This window comes from Scyliorhinus canicula, chromosome 20, assembly GCF_902713615.1.
Source record: "Scyliorhinus canicula chromosome 20, sScyCan1.1, whole genome shotgun sequence".
NCBI lineage: Eukaryota > Metazoa > Chordata > Chondrichthyes > Carcharhiniformes > Scyliorhinidae > Scyliorhinus > Scyliorhinus canicula.
The window spans coordinates 25,089,828-25,109,940 of record NC_052165.1 but is presented as its reverse complement, the minus strand read 5'-3'; the positions used below and the strand labels follow the sequence as shown (position 1 = coordinate 25,109,940).

At 48.1% G+C, this 20,113-nt stretch overlaps 1 protein-coding gene across 4 annotated transcripts in view; it reads right to left on the bottom strand.

The window, feature by feature from the left end:
* Positions 1-20,113, bottom strand: part of ptprb (protein tyrosine phosphatase receptor type b) — a 135,841-nt gene that overhangs the window by 41,039 nt on the left and 74,689 nt on the right. For all 4 annotated transcript variants that reach the window (XM_038780471.1, XM_038780472.1, XM_038780473.1 and 1 more), the window contains 4 exons: positions 15,339-15,602; positions 14,008-14,265; positions 11,868-12,131; positions 7,766-8,038 (listed from right to left, as the gene is read on the bottom strand). In XM_038780471.1, coding sequence (XP_038636399.1) covers positions 7,766-8,038; positions 11,868-12,131; positions 14,008-14,265; positions 15,339-15,602 — 1,059 coding nt within the window. The remainder of the gene's footprint in view (positions 1-7,765; positions 8,039-11,867; positions 12,132-14,007; positions 14,266-15,338; positions 15,603-20,113) is intronic.

Genomic DNA, 20,113 nt, shown 5'->3' with positions numbered 1-20,113 from the left:
GGACCTTGAAAGGCTGGCCCAACCCCATGAAAAGAATGGAGGTCTAGAAGTTACCCATTTCTGCAAAGCACGGTGGTTAGCACTGTTGCCTCACAGCGGCAGGGTCGATTCGCGGTTTGGGTCAATGTATGTGTGGAGTCTGCACGTTCTCCCCGTGTTTGCGTGGGTTTCCTCCGGGTGCTCCGGTTTCCTCCCACAAGTCCAGAAAGACGTGCTGTTAGGTAATTTGGACAATCTGGATTCTCCCTCTGAGTACCCGAACAGGCGCCAGAGTGTGGCGACTAGGGGCTTTTCACAGTAACATCATTGCAGGGTTAATGTAAGCCGACTTGTGACAATAAAGATTATTATAAGTCGGCCAGGTTGGGAGCGCAAGCTCATGACCTGCATCACCCAACACCTCTGTCCCACACTGGTGAAAGTGTAGGGTGCTGAGAATCCCAGAATTGGGTTTAGGCCATTTTAAAAGCTCCACAGGATCTCCCTGGCTACGTGAAACCTCCAGCCCCAAGTTCCTCCTGACTCCATCAATCCTTACTGAGACATGCAATGTTCATTTTCAGATGCCCATAGGGTTGGTACCCATATGGGCATGATTTGAAACCATGGTTGCGGAGTTGTCACTAGAATCTGGTGCCTCCAGGTCATTTTGTAATTTTCAAAGGGCTGTTGGGGGAAGGGAATGGGAAACCTGTTCAATGCCAATTATTCGTCCTTCCAATTCCTTTAGGACTTTTTCAAGGGCCTATCCTGTGCAGAATGGAATTTTTAAACTTTGTTTCGGTGATCCCAAAACTTAGTGCACAGCTATCGGGTTTGCCACAGTGCCATATAAAATCTTTGTCTTTTAATATAACTAATAGTGCCAGTGCTAGAACTAGACGTTCATTTTCCTGCTGGATCCCTTTAACTCCGTCAATGCTGCTGGCTCTCTGAGGGACTGCCTAATCTCTTCAGCAAGGCAACAGCAGGCTCCAACATGTCTGCTGCCTGTTTCTGCGATTGGTACCAAGCCGGCAACTCCAGTCACCTGGAGAGGCATGGGATGGGATTCTGTGATCCTGAGGCTAAGCGTTTCTGGACAGCGTCAACACGGCCTCAGGATCAGCAATTCTGGTCCCTACGGGGGGCCAGCATGGCACTGGAGCGGTTCACGCTGATCCTATCGTGAACTGGGCGCCACGGGATCCGTGCATGCACAGTGGCACTGGCGCCAACGCACACATGCGCAGTGGCACCAGCGCCAATGCGTGCATGCGCAGTGGCTCCCTTCAACATGCCGGCCCCGACGCAACATGGCGCAGGACTACAGCAGCCGGCACGAAGGAAAGGAGGCCCCAAGCCAGAGAGGCCGGCCCGCCGATCAGTGGGCCCCGATCGCGGGCCAGGCCACATCGGCGACCCCCCCCCCCCCCCCCACAGGCCGACCCTCGACCCTTCTCTGCCAAGTTCCCGCTGGCTGAGAGCATGTGTGGATGGCTCCGGCGGGATTCGGCATTTGTACGACGGCCGCTCGGCCCATCCCGGGCTGAGACTCGGCGGTCCGGATGCATAGAGCGGCCCCCGACCCGCGCTGCGCCAACCATGCCAGCATCAATGGTGCTGATTCTCCGCTGTGCAGATAATCGTGTGCCGACATCGGGGCGGCATGGCGCGATTCGTGCTGGTCGCGGCCCCGGGCTGAGAGAATCCCGCCCATGGTGTCACTAACTGGGTGTTGTGCATTCCTCCTGGCCAATTAGACCATTTGAATTCGAAAATAGATCCACAAGAACGACACAACTAAGGCGCGCGATAGGGACCGGGAATTCATCTGGGCATTCTTTGAAAATCTCATTCACAGAATCTGAACCAGGACTTGTAAGTTAGAATAATATCTAATGCAATGTCAAGTCCTGCACAGAAAGCAAAATTTCAAAAAACTGAAAGAAAGATAGAATTAAGAGAGAGAGAGATAAAAGGGACAGTAAGAAAAAGTTAAATAACTACTCTTCTTTTCAAATCGCCAACAATAATTAAAATCTGTTAGAAGGGGACTCCACACTTCTAAAATAAAGTGCATCTGGGGGCCCGATTGGCACGGCAGTACCACGGCCGTGCCAAGGGGGGCATAGGCCCGCGATCGGTGCCCACCGATCGCGGGCTGTGTGCCCGTAACGGACGCACTCTTTTCCCTCCGCCGCCCCGCAAGATCAAACCGCCAAGTCTTGCGGGGCGGCTGAGGGAAAAGACGGCAACTGCGCATGCGTGGGTTGGCGTTGTCCAACCTGTGCATGCGCGGCTGACGTCATCGGCCACGTCAGCCGGCGTGACGTTTGGCGTGCGGCCGTGACGACCGTCTTCAAGGCCGCGCCGCCGTGACGCACGGGGCCGCGCTCCTAGCCCAGCCCGGGGGCGAGAATCGGCCCCGGAAGTGGGCGTGAAGGCTGCCGTGGGGTTCACGGCCTGTCCCACGGCAGCCTTTACGATTCTCCGCATGCGGAGAATCTCGCCCAGCAAGTCCCGGGGCGCAATTCTCCCATCGCGAGACTAAGTCCCGACATCAGAGTGAAAACAGGAGTGTTTCACTCCGGCGTTGGAGGCCACTCCCAACTCCTATTCTCCCACCCCCGGGGGGCTAGGAGCGGCACTGCGTCATTTACACACGCCGGGCCTTGGCGCCGCGTAAAAGCGGTGCCGCGTAAATTATAAGGCCGGCGCCGTGTAAATGACGTCATCCGTGTATGTGCAGGTTGGCCGTTGCCAACCTGCGCTTGCGCGGTTGCTGTCCTCCCCACAAGAAGATGTCAGATGGATCTTGCGGGGCAGCGGAGGAAAGGAGGTCCTCCTTCAGAGATGCCGGCCCGCCGATTGGTGGGCACCGATCGCGGGCCAGACCCCTTTTGAGGACCCCCCCCCCCGGTGCAAGAACCCTCCTCCCCCTCCCACAGGCCGCCCCTCCAGCATTCCCGCGCTGTTCCCACCGGCAGTGACCAGGTGTGGACGGCGCTGGAGGGAACCTGTCGTGTTGGGCAGGCCGCTCGGCCCATCTGGGCCGGAGAAACGCCGCTCGCCCGTTACAAACGCCGAGCGGCGATTCTCCCAGCGGCCAGCCGTGAATCTTGCCGCGCCGGTTGGGGGGTGGTGGGAGAATCGCGTGCGGTTGCCGGGGCGGCGTGGCGGGACTCGCTAGCCCTGACGATTCTCCCACCCGGCGTGGGGGGGGGGGGGGGGGGGGGGGGGGTGGGAATTCCGCCCCCTGGGTTTTGAGTTTAATTACACACGTGCAGACTCTGTCTAATTTACTCTTTAATAACAACGAACACTGTTAGCCTCACGATTATGTTCACATCACATTTGATTAGGCCTGGCGTCCTGTATCATTCATTTACTTCAGTTGTCATTTTCTCATGAAATGGTTTTCGGGTTCACATCACAGTTACCACTTTCATAATATACACACAAGTATATGATGGTGCATAGACAGACACTGACTGACACACTTTAATGACCAATCAACACACAGAACACAGCAGCCAATCACCAGACAGGACACGGCCACTATAAAGCCAGAGGGCAATAGTTTTCCCGCTCTCTCGGGATGCAGCCTCTGAGACAGCCAGAGCCCGTGATCAGCAACACGAACATCCACCATGTGCTAGCAGGATAGTCTGGTCAGGTTAGCCTCAGGTCTCCAATCAACTCAACATAGTGTCCACCCACAGTGCAAGTATGTTTAACAGCTCATAGTTAAATAAAATAGAGTTGTACTTCTACAAGTGTTGGTAGCCTGTCTCTCTCACTGCTATGGTAAACGCAGACCTCGCTGACCCAGAATACCCAACACATCAACCACTTAAGATGTTTTAATTCAGCACCATGTTTGAAATATCAGTCTAATTAATACTCTCCAAAGCTGGAGTGTGACCTGAACCCATACTCTAACTCAGAGGCAGTGTTCCATTGAGTTGGGCCTGATACAGAGAGGCTAGTTCCATCATGTTTATTTTCATTTTCTTTTCTGTTGCGTCTAGTTAGATGACCAGTCTCCTGTTTCATGTCTTGAGCACTTTTATTGAACCTGTGGCCACATGACTGCTGAATACTATGGAACTTATAGTTCAGAGGTGCTGATGCACCTCAACGTCCTATAGAGGTTTTCCAGGTCACACAGAACCCATGCTGAGTCAATGATCTACTTGGCTGTCAAAGCTGAGCCTATGAGGATACATGAGTTTTAAAGGATTTGAAAAGAGAAATCTGTCTTTGCTATAAGCAAATATGGGTCATATTCTCAGCACATAGAATATGATCAGGGTCTGGGTAAATTGGAAAACAACTCAAATGTCCTCCCTCATCCTTATGTAATTGAACTGGTCTCATTGGAATTAAATTCCTGAGTTGACCCAGTTATGTGAAAATCCGTATTTTCCTGCTTGTAAGTTGCTGTTGACTTTCAGAAAGCTAGGGCTGGATTCTCTGTTCTGGAGACAAAGTGCTGCCGCCGGTGGAGAATTGCAGTAACTGCGCGCCGTCGCTAGGAGCGCAGGCCAGGAGCAATTCATGTCATGCAAACAGGCAAGCATGTGGCCCAAGTGTAGCCCGTCTGATTCCCGGCCCCGCAAGTGCCTGATTCGTTGGGGTCAGGAACGCATGTCGGACGGCGTTGAGGAGAGGAGGGACATCCTCTTCTCCACGGTGGGGCGGAGACTCAAGCTCCCGATCCCTAATAAGGCTTGGGATGAGGTGGCAAGGCTGTGAGTGCTGCCAGTCTCACCATGAGCGGCCTACTTTGAGCAGCTCAGGTAACCACTTCTGTGCCCCTGGCATCACTCCTGTACCTCACTCCTCCCATCTTCCCCCAATCCTCAAGAGGAGTGCAACACCCCACCTGCCTGCACCTCCCTTACAATCCACCCTCCACAATCCCCAACATACTGTTGACTTTGATGCTCCGTTCCTTCACGCCAGTGGGATTCTCCATTCTCCCTGCAGTGAATGGAGATTTAGCTGAACACCAAATGCTCTTCTTTTATTTTTTATTTTTCCAATTAAGGGGCAATTTAGCATGGCCAATCCCCTATCCTGCACATCTTTGGGATGTGGGGTAGGACCCATGCAGACATGGGGAGAATGTGCAAATTCCACACGGACAGTGACTCGGGGCTGGGATCGAACCCGGGTCCTCGGCGCTGTGAGGCAGTAGTGCTAACCACTGCGCCACTGTGCTGCTCCGCTGAGCACCACATTCTCTGTCCTCACTGGCAGAGATAGCAAAGTGGACTCACAACGGTGAATCCTGCCCATTGTCCCTTTTGACCAGGAGCTTTGCATACACCTGCCATCAGCTACAAACCTCCCGATAAAACCCCACATCCCAGTGTCTCATCGTGTCCTTTCTGTGTCACAAGGATAAAGCTGGCTATAATCAGCGGGATCGCCAGAGCGGAGAAAGCAACTCATATATTTGGGTCCAGATCCCCTCTGAGGAAAAGGGTGATGTCGTGGGGAGGGGGTACGATGGAGTTCAGCATGTATCAAACAAGCGAGAGTCCAATGCAACGCAGATGTCCCTATAGCAAGTGAGTCACCAATCTCCCACAAACCACTCCTTCCCAAGGTCTCACCATGGCTTTTGTCTTGCAGACTCACCATCAGACGAGGCTGGGCTGTCCAGGGTCACTGTCCCCATCCAGACCCTCAGAGTACCCCGGACTACAACTCTGGAGAAGACACCATCTCTCAGCACTGCTTTCACCTGCAGCACCCACCATCACGTATCATCTCGGTGGGTAATGTTACACATCAGGATCCTGGGTCACCCTTTAGTGATGAGGGTGTCCCATTTGCGGTGGCCCTAGATCACACGTTGAATGGCCTCCCCTGTCAGCTTCTTCCCTACATCCGGGTCTTCCTGGAAACCATCCTCGTCAGATAAGGCCTGCCGCTCTTCCTCCTTCAGCATGTCGCCCCGCCGCTGCCCGATGTTATGAAGGACACAGCAAGTCTCCATAATGCTCTCGCCTCTCTGGGGGCTATATTAACAAGCCCTATCAGAGGGGTTCAGGCATCGGAAGCGCATCTTGAGGGCGCCGCTGCACCGCTCGATGACGCTCCTTGTTGCACAGCAAGCACTTTATAATGGTTCTCCGCTTCGGTCTGGGGCCTCTGCACAGGCATCATGAGCCATAACCTCAATGGGTAGCCCTTGAAGGTGCTGGGAACCTCAGCGTCGTGCATTAGCCTGGATACCGGGCGCAAACCTGCATGATGTGCAACTGGTGCTCGCACACCAACTGCACATTCGTGGAATGGAAGCCGTTCCTATTGATGAAGGGCACCCCATGTCGAACCGGTGGTTTGAGGGTGACATGCGTGGCATTGATTGCCCATAGGCCTGGGGTAAGCCAGTTATGCCTGGTCCAGGTTGAAGGGGAGGAGAGGGGAGGGGGGGAGGGGGAGGAGGGAGGGGGGGAGGGAGGAGGGGGGGAGGAGGGGGGGTAGGGGGGAGGGGGAGGAGGGGGGGAGGGGCAGGAGGGGGGAGGGGGAGGGGGAGGAGGGGGGAGGGGCAGGAGGGGGGAGGGGGAGGGGGAGGAGGGGAGAGGGAGGAGGGGGGAGGGGGGAGGGGAGGAGGGGGGAGGGGGGGGGAAGGGGAGATGGGGGGAAGGGGAGGGGGGAGGAGGGGAGGAGGGGAGGGGAGGGGGGGAATCGGCCATCCAGTCCTTTAATCATATTTAAATGCATGTGAATCGCTGTTTTACACAGTGCTGCCAGCGCAGGGTATGTCGCTCACTGCTGCCTCCAGAGGGGGATCGAAGCATCGAATGAGTTTGGCGTCCGTCCCCCATCCCGTTTTCCGGCCGACTCTCCGTTCTCCGCCCGATCGGGAAACTTGATAGGGCAATGGGGAATTCAGCCCCTAGTTTGCACCCTTCATAGACAACTGTCCCTTTTACTTTCTTCTATAGTAACAATGTGCAGTCTGAAGTGATAATGTGAATCTGTATAGATCAGCAGCTACCACTTGCCCATTCCAACATTAACATGAGCCGGTGTTCAGGAGACCATGTGGATCTATTCTCACAGGCCTGATAAATATGAAAGACACTGCAACTTTCTAATCTACCCAAAAGGTTTTAAAGTGTCTTGTTCCATCCCTTATTCCTCTGCAATGGTTTGTGCAAACACAATAACAAGTAGCTTTGAACACTCATAAGGTAAAGCTCACTTAACTACTGTGTAATAAAAAATAAGCTGCGCTTGTGTGAAATGTTAATTGCTTTAATTTTCTTTTTGCACCCTCGCAGTGATTGCATTCAGCACACAGGGAATGCAGATGCAAGTATTTTTACTAGTGCATTTTAAATCATAGCAAACTCTGATATGGAAGCTGATATTGGAATCTCCAGATTTCAGAGCTCACCGCTATGCTACTTGCTGAGAAATTTTTACGTCCTCCATATCTCACTTATTTTTAGAAACAATAAGGTGCATCGCAGCCAGACGATTACATGGTGAAACCTGAAGGGCACTACCAGACGTAATGACATCTAAATACATATAAATTCACTGGCCCCACACTGAAATATTTTCATGCCTATTTGCAGACAGTGACCCAGTTATGTCTTCTCAGTTTGGACTTGATGTGTCAAAGACTCAAGCTAAACTTCCATATAGAAAAGGAAATGCAACTATTGAAGGCTTGGAATGTGGGCTTAATTTGCAAACTACTTTACAGCTTGCGCAGTCATTGGGAAGAGAAACGTTTTGACATCAAGTATCTTACCTGTTCGTCCCTCACGGTCTGCTGCGATGCTGCACAACCCTCCACTTACAGTGAAGACACGAATCTTGTACTTCTTGCCAGGAGTCAGATCATTGAACTTATGGCCCCTGCTGGCAGTTGGCACAGATACGTTTGAGAACATTTGAGTTCCCTGTTCATTAAGAAGTTGCAGCATGTAGCCCTCTGAGACACCGGTGGCTGGCTGCCAGGACACTGCCAAGGTGGAGGTAGTATGTTTGTTTTCAACGGATAAATCTGTGACTGAAGCAGGAACTAGGAATGAAAAAGAAAGGCAACAAGTTGACTCAGCAGGTAACGAGGCTGAAACTCAACTAGAAAAATAAGTAAATATAACATTATAAGGGCAGCACAGTGGCGTGGACGTTAACACTGCTGCCTCACCCTGCCAAGCTCCCAGGTTCGATCCCGGCTCTGCGTCACTGTCCATGCACGTTCTCCCCGTGTTTGCGTGAGTTTCGCCCCCACAACACAAAGATGTGCAGGAGAGGTGGACTGGCCATGCTAAATTGCTCCTTAATTGGAAAAAATGAATTGGGTCCTCTAAATTTATTTTAAAAATAACATTATTATCCCATAATATAATGAATCACTATGAAATACAGTAGCTACAATTTTACCAAGTATTGATTTAAATGAAAGGAATTATTCACAGTAGTTTTGGGTTCAAATACTAAGGTCAGAAGTTAAAATTAAAAGCTATGTGGGGGCAGGATATTTAAATTGTATCTAAGCTGGTACCCACGTTTGCCGTTTACTCAAGTTCACAGTCGAAATGCCCAAATGATGTTCCAGTTTGGGTCCCTTTTCAATTTTGATGCTGAGCTGATGGTTCAATGAGAATTTCACAGCAGCTCACAAGGCAGAAAAAAAATCAGTCAGCTTCTGCACAGAACTGGTTAGGAGGTAGGGCTTTGTGTGAGTGGAGGTTCAGGGTGGTGGGGGGCTTTGGTAGTGAAAAGCAAACGTGGGGTTGAATCTTCCGTTCTACCTAGTAGTGAGCTTGGAGCTGGGGGTGGAACGAGCAAACACTTTGAATGCCCTGCCCATTTTATCCAACAGGCTGATAATTTTCACACTGAAACAGCCTCTGGCCTGTTTTGGACAGGCTATTAGAATAGATGGCATTGAGGTGCGTAGGGAAGAAGTGTTGGCAATTCTGGACAAGGTGAAAATAGATGCGTCCCCGGGGCCTGATGGGATTTATCCTAGGATTCTCTGGGAAGCCAGGGAAGAGATTGCTGAGCCTTTGGCTTTGATTTTTATGTCATCATTGGCTACAGGAATAGTGCCAGAGGACTGGAGGGTAGCAAATGTGGTCCCTTTGTTCAAGAAGGGAGTAGAGATAACCCCGGTAACTATAGGTCGGTGAGCCTCACGTCTGTTGTGGGTAAAGTCTTGGAGAGGATTATAAAAGATACGATTTATAATCATCTAGATAGGAATAATATGATTAGGGATAGTCAGCATGGTTTTGTGAAGGGTAGGTCATGCCTCACAAACCTTATCGAGTTCTTTGAGAAGGTGACTGAACAGGTAGACGAGGGTACAGCAGTTGATGTGGTGTATATGGATTTCAGTAAAGCGTTTGATAAGGTTCCCCACGGTCGGCTATTGCAGAAAATACGGAGGCTGGGGATTGAGGGTGATTTAGAGATGTGGATCAGAAATTGGCTAGTTGAAAGAAGACAGAGGGTGGTGGTTGATGGCAAATGTTCAGAATGGAGTTCAGTTATGAGTGGCGTACCACAAGGATTTGTTCTGGGGCCGTTGCTGTTTGTCATTTTTATAAATGACCTAGAGGAGGGCACAGAAGGATGGGTGAGTAAATTTGCAGACGACACTAAAGTCGGTAGAGTTGTAGACAGTGTGGAAGGATGTTGCAGGTTACAGAGGGACATAGATAAGCTGCAGAGATGGGCTGAGAGGTGGCAAATGGAGTTTAATGTAGAGAAGTGTGAGGTGATTCACTTTGGAAAGAATAACAGGAATGCGGAATATTTGGCTAATGGTAAAATTCTTGGCAGTGTGGATGAGCAGAGGGATCTCGGTGTCCATGTACATAGATCCCTGAAAGTTGCCACCCAGGTTGATAGGGTGTGAAGAAGGCCTATGGTGTGTTGGCCTTTATTGGTAGAGGGATTGAGTTCCGAAGCCATGAGGTCATGTTGCAGCTGTACAAAACTCTGGTACGGCCGCATTTGGAGTATTGCGCACAGTTCTGGTCGCCTCATTATAGGAAGGACGTGGAAGCTTTGGAACGGGTGCAGAGGAAATTTACCAGGATGTTGCCTGGTATGGAGGGAAAATCTTATGAGGAAAGGCTGATGGACTTGAGGGTGTTTTCGTTAGAGAGAAGAAGGTTAAGAGGTGACTTAATAGAGGCATACAAAATGATCAGAGGGTTAGATAGGGTGGACAGTGAGAGCCTTCTCCCGCGGATGGAGGTGGCTAGCACGAGGGGACATAGCTTTAAATTGAGGGGTAATAGATATAGGACAGAGGTCAGAGGTAGTTTTTTTACACAAAGAGTGGTGAGGCTGTGGAATGCCCTACCTGCAACAGTAGTGAACTCGCCAACATTGAGGGCATTTAAAAGTTTATTGGATAAACATATGGATGATAATGGCATAGTGTAGGTGAGATGGCCTTTAGTTTTTGACTTCCCATGTCGGTGCAACATCGTGGGCCGAAGGGCCTGTACTGCGTTGTATCGCTGTATTGTTCTATGTTCTATGTTCTATGATGTGCACCCATTGGCCGGCCTCTCTCTGAACACTGAACACTGAATCAGCCAGTGTGTCTGACTTTCTCACCAGATTTTCCACCGCTGGTTTCCAATCTTCATGTATTTAGAAGGTACTTCATTCACTGCGACTGTTATTAGATTTTCCATGCGTTCCCCCCCCCCCCCCCCCCCCTCTTTCTTCCATGCTTTATAATCCATAATGGTTTACCTCTGTTGTTCCATTCGGAATACCAGGTCATTTGCAGGAGCACTAACTAGATGCAGTGAGGGGATGTTGGGGATTGGGGGGGGGGGGGGGGGGAATGGTTGCCACTCCACTCTCATCAGACCAGGCTTGTCCAACTCTGGTTTGGAAGAACTCTTGCCGATGTCATCATGGACCATCTCAAACCACCCCGCCATTGGCCATCCGGTATATCCAGTCTAGCGCCATACCACCATCCCGTTGGATAGTTAACAGACTCCATTACCTGATTGGACGACTTCCTGAGTCAGTCAAACTGGATTTTTTCCCACATCCAATAAACAGAAATATTTTTAAAAAGATGTTTAATTGGTGTTATTTTGATGTAAATTTGTACTGTCAGTTGGAGTATTTTTGCCTCTGAATCTCAAAGGTTATTTCTAGGTTCAAGTCCCACTCCAAGGTTTGAGCACAAAAATCAAGGCTGATGCTCTGAATTCAGAGGTCAGAGGGTCACCTGAAATGCTAAACGGAGGCCCTGTTGCTGACAGGCAGATGTAAAAAGATCCCATTACACTATTTTGAAGTAGAGCAAGAGAGTTGTCCAAGCCAATATTTATTGCTCAATCAACACCACAAAGAAAAAATCCCACAGATTATCTGGTCGTTATCACATTGCTATGTGCGGGAGTTTGAACCGTGGAACCATAGAAAAGTACAGAAAGAGACCATTCAGCCCATCCTGTCTGCAGAGCTTTGTGCAAATTGACTGCAGGCTTTTTTACATATACGTGGCTACGCTTCAAAAGGTCCTCATCGGCTGTAAAGCACTTTAAGATGCACTTTAAAGCTCTTGAGAAGCGCAAGTCTGTTTTTTTTTTTCTGATTCATTAGCAGTTGTCCAGGAAATTAATTTTTAATGCTGGAGGCTCTGGGACAATCGGGAGGGTTAGCAACATTACATCAGAAGGTTTTATTTTCCAACCCAGTATTCAGAGTTGTGCTGTTGCCTCGGGGGTTTGAAAAAGAGGGGAGATGAGAAATTGAAACTTGTGTGTGCATGAACAGATAGGGCCATTTATTAATACAGAGAATGAATCTATCTATTTACTCCATGCATTTTTGTGGAATATTAATCACAAACATCTTACCCGTGCGTCCAATTGCTGTTGAATTATTGTGGAAGCCACCACTATTTGACCGAACTAATACATGATACAGCTCTCCCGTTTCCAGATCGTAAAAGGTATGTTCATGCAGATGTTTTGGAATAAGGCGGGTAGAGATCGGATGGCCCTTGTGGGATAGGATCACAGTATAGCTGTCCACATCACCTCCTCCAGGAGACCAGTTCACCTTCAGGCCCTTGGTCACTCCATTGTTTGAAACATGGACATTTTTCACCGCACTGGGTACTGCAGAAAGATATATCCACAGAGAAAACATGAAGAGCTATATTATCATGTACTGTAATAAATAAAGCACAGAACCAGCTGGGAACACTCAGAGGGTCTGGCAACATCTGTGGTGACAGAAACAGAGTTCACAGCTGAGATTTTCAGGCCGTTCCCGCCGGCAGAATCTTCTGAACCCGCCGGCGGCGACCCCTCCTCCCACTTTGGGTTCCCGGACGGCAGAGGCTACGGAAAAGCGGGAAAACCCGCAGACAGCGGCGGGAAGCGGGAATGGAAGACCCCCACTGCTGGCCAGTGGTGGGCTTTCTCGACGACCACAAAACACGCTGGGGGGGGGGGTGGTTGCAGAAAATCCTGGCTAACATTTCAGGTTGACAGCATTTTCCGAATTAAAAATCCTTGACCCAAAACTCTGCTTCTCTCTCCGCTGCTACTGCCAGAGCTGCTGAGTATTTCCAGCATTTTCTGTTCTTACTTCAAATTTCCAGCATTCACCGCGTTTTGCTTTTATGTTGTGGTCATGTACTGTGGTTAGTTTCGAAGTAAAATTATTTTGTTTTCCAGGTTAATGTCTGAACATTGCTGTCTCAGATTCTGCATCTTCATTTCCAGACACACTCTTGAGCATTTACCATTATACTTTATTGCTGAGTAATAATAAGGGCAACGTAAGGAATGGTTGTACATTATTTACATTTACATTATTAATTTATTTAATTATAGTTATTTGGTAACTTTAAAGGGATTCTGTATTTTAAAATGTTGAATCATTCTATTTATAGAATGCAGGACAAAATAATCTTTAATCCATGTTGCAATATATCAAATTAATAAGAGACCTTCAGTTGAGTACCTAGTGTAAAGCTACATGTTTGAATCCTATAGATTACTGCATTTTTTAAAGAGTTGGTTCATTCTCATCCTACATAACAGTGTCACTAACCCATCTTTCATTATTATAGTCATAGGGCGGAATTCTGCCAAGACCCTGTTGGTGGGGTCGACGGCGGGATGAGGGGAGGGGGGAGGAGATGAGGGAGGAATATGCCGACTGCTCAAAAATTGGTTTTATGCCAGCGTAAAATTACAACGGGATCTTCCACTGCTCCCTGCCAAAACCAGACAGAGGCCGGAGTGAACTACATTTGCCGTCTGTTAATGGGATGTAGATGAAGGCCCAACACCCCTCTCCCTTCCTCACACTAGATTTTCCGTGATGGGAAAACACGCCAGCGTGAAACAATATGGCGTGCAGATGTTGAGATATCTGAACAATGCTTGGGGCTGTCTACAGAGTTCAGGGTGGAGACAGTCACAACTCTGGAACATCACAGCAGTGGGTCAGGGGAGCATCTGCAGGTGGACCTCCCAGGTTAGGTGTCTCTGGGAGGGAGGGGAAGGGGGCTTCATCTCCCAGCCTTAGAATGTTCCTGGAGATCCATATTTTGTTCTCAGGAAGTCCATCTTCCAGTCTCAGAGCGTTCCCGGAGATCCAGCTTTATTTTCAGGTGGTCTGCCTTCTTTCTTCAATAGGGGGGTCTGTGACGTTGGACGCCTTTTCAATATGGCACACCAGACGGCGGCAGACTATGTGCCATCCAGGCCTGCACCTCCACTGAATACGGGGTAGAACACCAGGGTGCATAATTAGTGAGGTTGGGGCTGGAAGATTTGGCGTGTTTTCCCACTGGTCGCCACAGCGGAAAACACTCCGTGTTTCTGCCCCCACCATCGGACCTCTCAAAATGGGAGAATTCCGCTCACAATCTAGACTATTATTAATGCATCTATTATTATATAGCAGTCGGAGATTATGTTGTCCGTAATATATTAGGCTTGTTTAAGGCTTGCATGTAACAGTCTGTGTTATTCTTACTTGTACGTCCTTCAATAAAGGCAGCACGTTGTAGGTTCCCGATCCACGTGGAGACTAAGATATTGTAAAGACGTCCAGGAGTTAAGGAAGTAAACTGATGTGCTGTGCTGCTGAGTGGTATCGGAAGGAAGACTTTCATGTCATTGAAGAGTAGCTGAATCTCATAGCGATCCACGTCACCAGCAGCTGCTTCCCAGGTAACGTTCAGAGTATCAGTGCTCCTGTCAGCCACGGTTAGAGAACCTACAGCAGCCGGAACTGGTCAGACAGAATAACATTAGCATTAGACAGTTCAACAACAGTACTGCAACCAGCTACACAAAGACATGTCAATTACATGAAAGGAAGGAAATCACTTTGAAATCTGATTCAAATAAATTCTAACACAGACAGTAAAGAAGGGAAGAGAATATAATGTTTAATTTGGAGGAGTGAAATGAAATTAACAACTGCTTTATTGTTACTGCACAATGTTTCTGTGGCGTAGCATATTACCTTTGTTTCTTTTAGAAGGAGTAACAAGTCAATTTCTAAATTTGTTACAGGCTAATTTGGTACAAAAGTGTGGAAGAGGAATTGAGATCGAGTAACCATGATTGTATCATATGGCTGTGAATGCTGGAGGAGCCGCCTTCTATTTATAACTCTTTTAGGTTCTTAATCACAAGCAAACCTTTGACTGACTTGATTCCGTTCTCTCTAAGGATGTTACCAACCCACATTCAAAAATGTGTGCAAAAAGGGGCAAGTACGTTTACAGAAACAAAGACAGAGCACAACTCTCAATATGCAGTTGGCAGTCCTACATCGCAGATTACATAATAGGTGACTGTGTACATCATGAACTCAGGCAGGGTTTGAAAAACAATGAGGTGAATTCTCCACCTTCCCAGCTGTGTGCTTCTTTATGGCCCGCTGTCGCTGGGAGTGGCAATCTCCATTCCTGCTGCTGGTCAATAGGATTCCCCATTGTAGCCACCCCACACCCCCGGGAAATCCGCTGCCGGTGAAACGGAGAATCCCACCAGTGGAGAATTTACCCCATCAATGTTTTGCTTGCAGTTTCCCACATGTTCACTTGCAACATTGCTTTTTGCTTTGAGTACTTCAAGATAATGAATTATCCAACAGTAACTTTCTCTGGCATTTCCTCTAGAAATCCTCCCACTTCAAAATTAGAATTTGGCACCGCACCAAACACAGCTTTGATTTAAATTACCTTATGTCATAACCACCCAGAAGCAAAGATTTTACTGCTAAAGGTAAAAAGAAATATTTGACATTCTTTTAAACCCAAATGTTCTGTTTATTGCAGCAGATTTCATGCTTACATGTTCTTCCAGTGGTGTAATGGTGAGATTCATATTTCCCACTTCTGGTGCTAACAGTAATGCTGTAAAGCCTCCCAGGAACTAAATTGAGGAATATGCATTCGTTTTCAGACTTTGGAACCTCTAAGCTTTTGCTGAAGTTGTAGCTGTCTTTGATCGTTGCTATGTAACAGTCAAAATCCCCCGATGCATCTAACTCCGAGACTTTCAGGTAGTCACTCCTTCCAGAGTTGATGACTGTGATTTTTTGCACAACCGAGGGTTCTGTAGAAATCAGAAAAAGTTACAAGGCCTTTTAATCAAAATGCAACTATTAAGCTTATAAACTACATTGCTTAAAAATAGTGGGTGGAATTTTTCAATTCTTTTTGAAAATATCACCCCTGGCGGGAAAGGAGGAGGGCATCCCGCCAATGGCCTTGCCGGGCATTGCCGTTGTATTTTCAAACACTTTGTGGGGGAAAAAAAGCCTTTTTTAAAGGCAACCCAATGCAAAGAAAATTAAAATAAAAACAGAACACCCCCACAGACACAGGAGACCGACCCCGAACATGTCCCCCCAGGACATGGGACCACTTCCACCTCAACGGACACCAGACTCTCTCTCTCTCCCCCCCCCCCCCCCCCCCCCCCCCCCACCAAACCTCCCCTATGGAAGCTCCGGGCCCTTTCCCCTGGCATTGTCCTGGCATTGCCCGAGCATGACCCTCTCCCCACTGGCAGCTGTACTTAATTGTGCGCCCGCGTGGGGTACCATTCGCTAGGTCCCTGTTAGTCAGGACCTGTGTAAATCCCTAAGTGTGGGGATATTAGAGCGGGGTGCCCACTAATGACATTCAAATATATGGCAATGGAGATCTCAACCTTTCATGGCGGGCAGCCCCATTATGTCATTGGCGGAGGCCAAACAGCGTGAAAGCCATTTTGGAACTCCTGTTGAATTCTTCTCCTCCCCTCTGACTTTCCTGCATGCCACAAACGGGGGGGGGGGGGGGGTGTAAAGTTACCCCCAGTGTTGTGATGCAATCATATGTTACGTCACGTTGGAGTGTCACAGGGATCAGTGCTGGAGCCACAATTATTCACAACATACATTAATAACTTGGATGAATGTAGTGAATGTACTTTTGCCAAGTTTTCAGATAACACCAAAATAGGTGGGAAAGTAAGTGATGAAGATGACACAAAGAGTCGTCAGAGGGAAATAGACAGGGGGCTGGATTCTCCCAAAATGGGGCTATGTCCCCACGACGGCATAATGACGCAGGTGTTGCATTCCCGAGCTTCCTGAAAAAAATACAATCCGATTCATTTACCTTCAGGGGGCTAGCAGGGATCCGGAGTGATTCACGCAGCTTTAGCTGCGGATACGGGCCCCCACATGTGCATAGCGGTGGCCTCCAGCAGCCGCACCGAGCGCCATGGCGGTCTCGGACCGGGGACCTACACAAAGAAACTAGGCACCCCCCCGATCGGCCATGCACCCGAGGATCCGTTCGGCCCGATCTCTCCCCCGTCTGCCCATAAGGCGCCCTCAGGTGCCGGATCCCCTCGCCCCTCCACCAGGGCGGCCGCGGACTGAGTCCCGACCGGCCATAGCATGTTAGTTTCACGCCGTCAGGAACCCGGCTGGTGGGGAGTGGAGGTTTGCTGGGCGGGCGTCTGGCAATGGCCCCCCCAGCTGCGCGGCATAATTCACGAATGCGCAGATATTCGGTGCCCGGAGAATCGCCGGAGCCGCACCGGGCCTGCATCAGGAAATTTGATTCTCCGCCCCCGTGCCAAACGTGATTTCGGCGTGGGGTTGCGGAGAATCCAGCCCAGGTTTTTAAAAACATTTATTTAATGTTTTAACCCTTCCTTAAAGCAATGCGCAGAGTGGGCAGGGAAACCCTTATTCCACCTCATTGCTTGCTCCAAAAAACAATTTAAATTAAAATTGAAGCCAATTCATGGTCTCCACAAGAGAGACACATAAGATCCAAGCTGAAAGAAAAGGCATTGCATCTTATCTTGGGCTTGATCTGACGCTTGACCTTGAGATAGGCTAAGTGAGTGGACAAAAACTTGGCAGATGGAATTTAACGTAAGAAAATGTGAAGTTATGCACTTTGGTGGGAAGAATAAAGGAGCTGAGTATTATTTAAATGGAAAAAGACTGCAGAAAGCTGCAGCACAGAGGGCATAAATCACAAAGCGGTCGCATGTAAGTTCAGCAAGTAATCGGGAAGGCAAATGGAATGTTGGCCTTTATTTCAAAGGGAATTAAGTATCAAAATAGGGAAGCCTTGCTGAAACACTACAAGCCACAAGTTAGACCTCACCGGGAATACTGTGAACAGTTTTGGTCCCCTTATCTAAGGAATGATGTACTGGCTTTGGAGGCAGTCCAGGAAGGTTCACTTGGTTGATCCCGGGTATGGAAGGATTTTCTTATGAGCGGTTATGTAGGTTGGGTCTGTATTAATGGGAGTTCAGGCGAATGAGGTGACTTCATTTGAGACATACAGCATTCTCAAGGGGCTTGACAGGGTAGATTCTGAGAGGATATTTCCCCTTGTCTGAAAGTCTAGGACCAAAGAGCATAATCTCAGAGTAAGGGGTTGCCCATTTAAGACAGAGATGAGGAAAAAATGTTTCTCTCAGGGGAAAGTGAATCTGTGGAATTCTACACCACAGTCTGGGTCCATCAGGTATGTCCAAGGCTGAGATAAACAGATTTTAATCAGCAAAGGATTCAAGCATTAATCAGTAAAGGATTAAAGGATTAAGGCAGGAAAGTTGAATTGAGGATTATAACCATCAGATCAGACATGATTTCATCGAATTATGGAGGACACTCAATGGGCCGAATATCCTACTTCCGCTCCTATGTCTAATGATCTTATGGCTGCACAGACTGCAGTGATTCAAGAAGACAGTTCATAGCCACCTTCGCAAGGCTAATTATAGATAGACAATAACTCTGGCCTAGCCAGCGACATGTAACTGGATGAGGATTTTTTTAAAAGTAGAATGATGTATACATCAATATGAATGTCACATAAATTGGCACTCAACATGTAACTAGAAAATATATTGAATTATTTCATGGTATTCATTTTAATATGTGGGTTTTACTAACTTTTAATATTGCATTCACAACTTTATTATCGTTGTTGTTTCTCACCCAAAATTACAAGGCTGAGGATTTTCCAAAACCTGCCGATGTGCAAAGTACATATGCAAAATTCACAAAATTGAATTTCTCCCCCACCCTGTTTATTCATTTGGAAGTATAACCTTGAATATTTCTTCACTTGTCATTACATCTTTTTAAATAAAACTCTTGGGGTATTAAAAAAGAATGAAACCAAAGGCATTTTACTCTATTTTGTGACCATTAATCCTGACAATTCATTTAGTGTCTAATTTCATGGAAGAAATAATTATCCTGCCAGCCTCCTGTTTGAAATGTTAGTCTGCAAAAGTAGATGACAATCAAGTCACCGAGCTCGTTCAGATATCTCAACAGATTCAGTTCCAACCTGATACCTTCTTAGGAAACCACACACAGCAGGGCAGCACAGTGGCACCGTGGTTAGCACTGCTGCCTCACAGCGCCAGGGACCCCAGTTCAATTTCGACCTTAGGTGACTGTCTGTGCGAAGTTTGCACGTTCTGCACATGTCTCCGTGGCTTCCTGCGGGTGCTCTGGTTTGATCCCACAGTCCAAAGATGTGCAGGTTAGGTGGATTGGTCATGTTAAATAGCCTGTTAGTGGGGTTACAGGGATTGGCCTAGGTGGGGTGCTCTTTCGGAGGGTTGGTGCAGACTCAATGGGCCGAATGGCCTCCTCCTGCACTGTAGGTTCTAGAAATAAAAGCAGGACTGAGATGGTCCAATACATCAAGCACAAGGCAAGCCGAGAGTTCATGAGATATGGTTGAATGGGGTTCTCAGTTTGGATCAACCTAATTTGCTTTAGCCAGGTTTGATTGGCAATCGTTTTGGAGTATCATTCGGAAACATTGTTGGAGGTGTAATTATGTTGTTATAACAATGATTTTGTTAAATGTCTGTGTTTTTTTAAAAATGGACACAGAATCCATTAACACACTTTCAGGAGCTGATGTTGAAAATGAGCACTGAATAATAATAATCTTTACTGTCACAAGCAGGCTTACCTTAACACAGCAATGAAGTTACTGTGAAAAGCCCCTAGTCGCCACATTCCAGTGCCTGTTCGAGTACATAGAGGGTAAATTCAGACTGTCCAAATTACCTAACAGCACGTCTTTCGGGACTTGTGGGAGGAAACTGGAACACCCGGAGGAAACCCACGTAGACACAGGGAGAACTTGCAGACTCCGCACAGACAGTGACCCAAGCCGGGAATTGAACCTGGGACCCTGGAGCTGTGAGCAACAGTGCTACCCACTGTGCTACCACAACAGTGCTGTTTGCAACATTTTGAATAAATTTTACCTGAAGGGAACAGAGAGAGAGGAAAGAAAGGAAGGAAAGTGCCACCCTGGGGGAGCTACAAAGCTGCCTTGTGAAAGAAATCTTGGCTGGTATATTCGACTGTTAGCTAATGCCCTGTGCCATGACATGATAGAATGCAGGTTCACGTTGGTGGTTCCCCACTGAGAAACCATGATTCCGCACATACCATCTGAAAATGTTGAAGAGAGAACAGGAGGAGCCAAAGTGGTGAAGACTAGGAACTAGAATGCAACTTCTCTGAGACAAAACATATCTTAGCAGAGCACATAAAACTGACCCTGACAAAA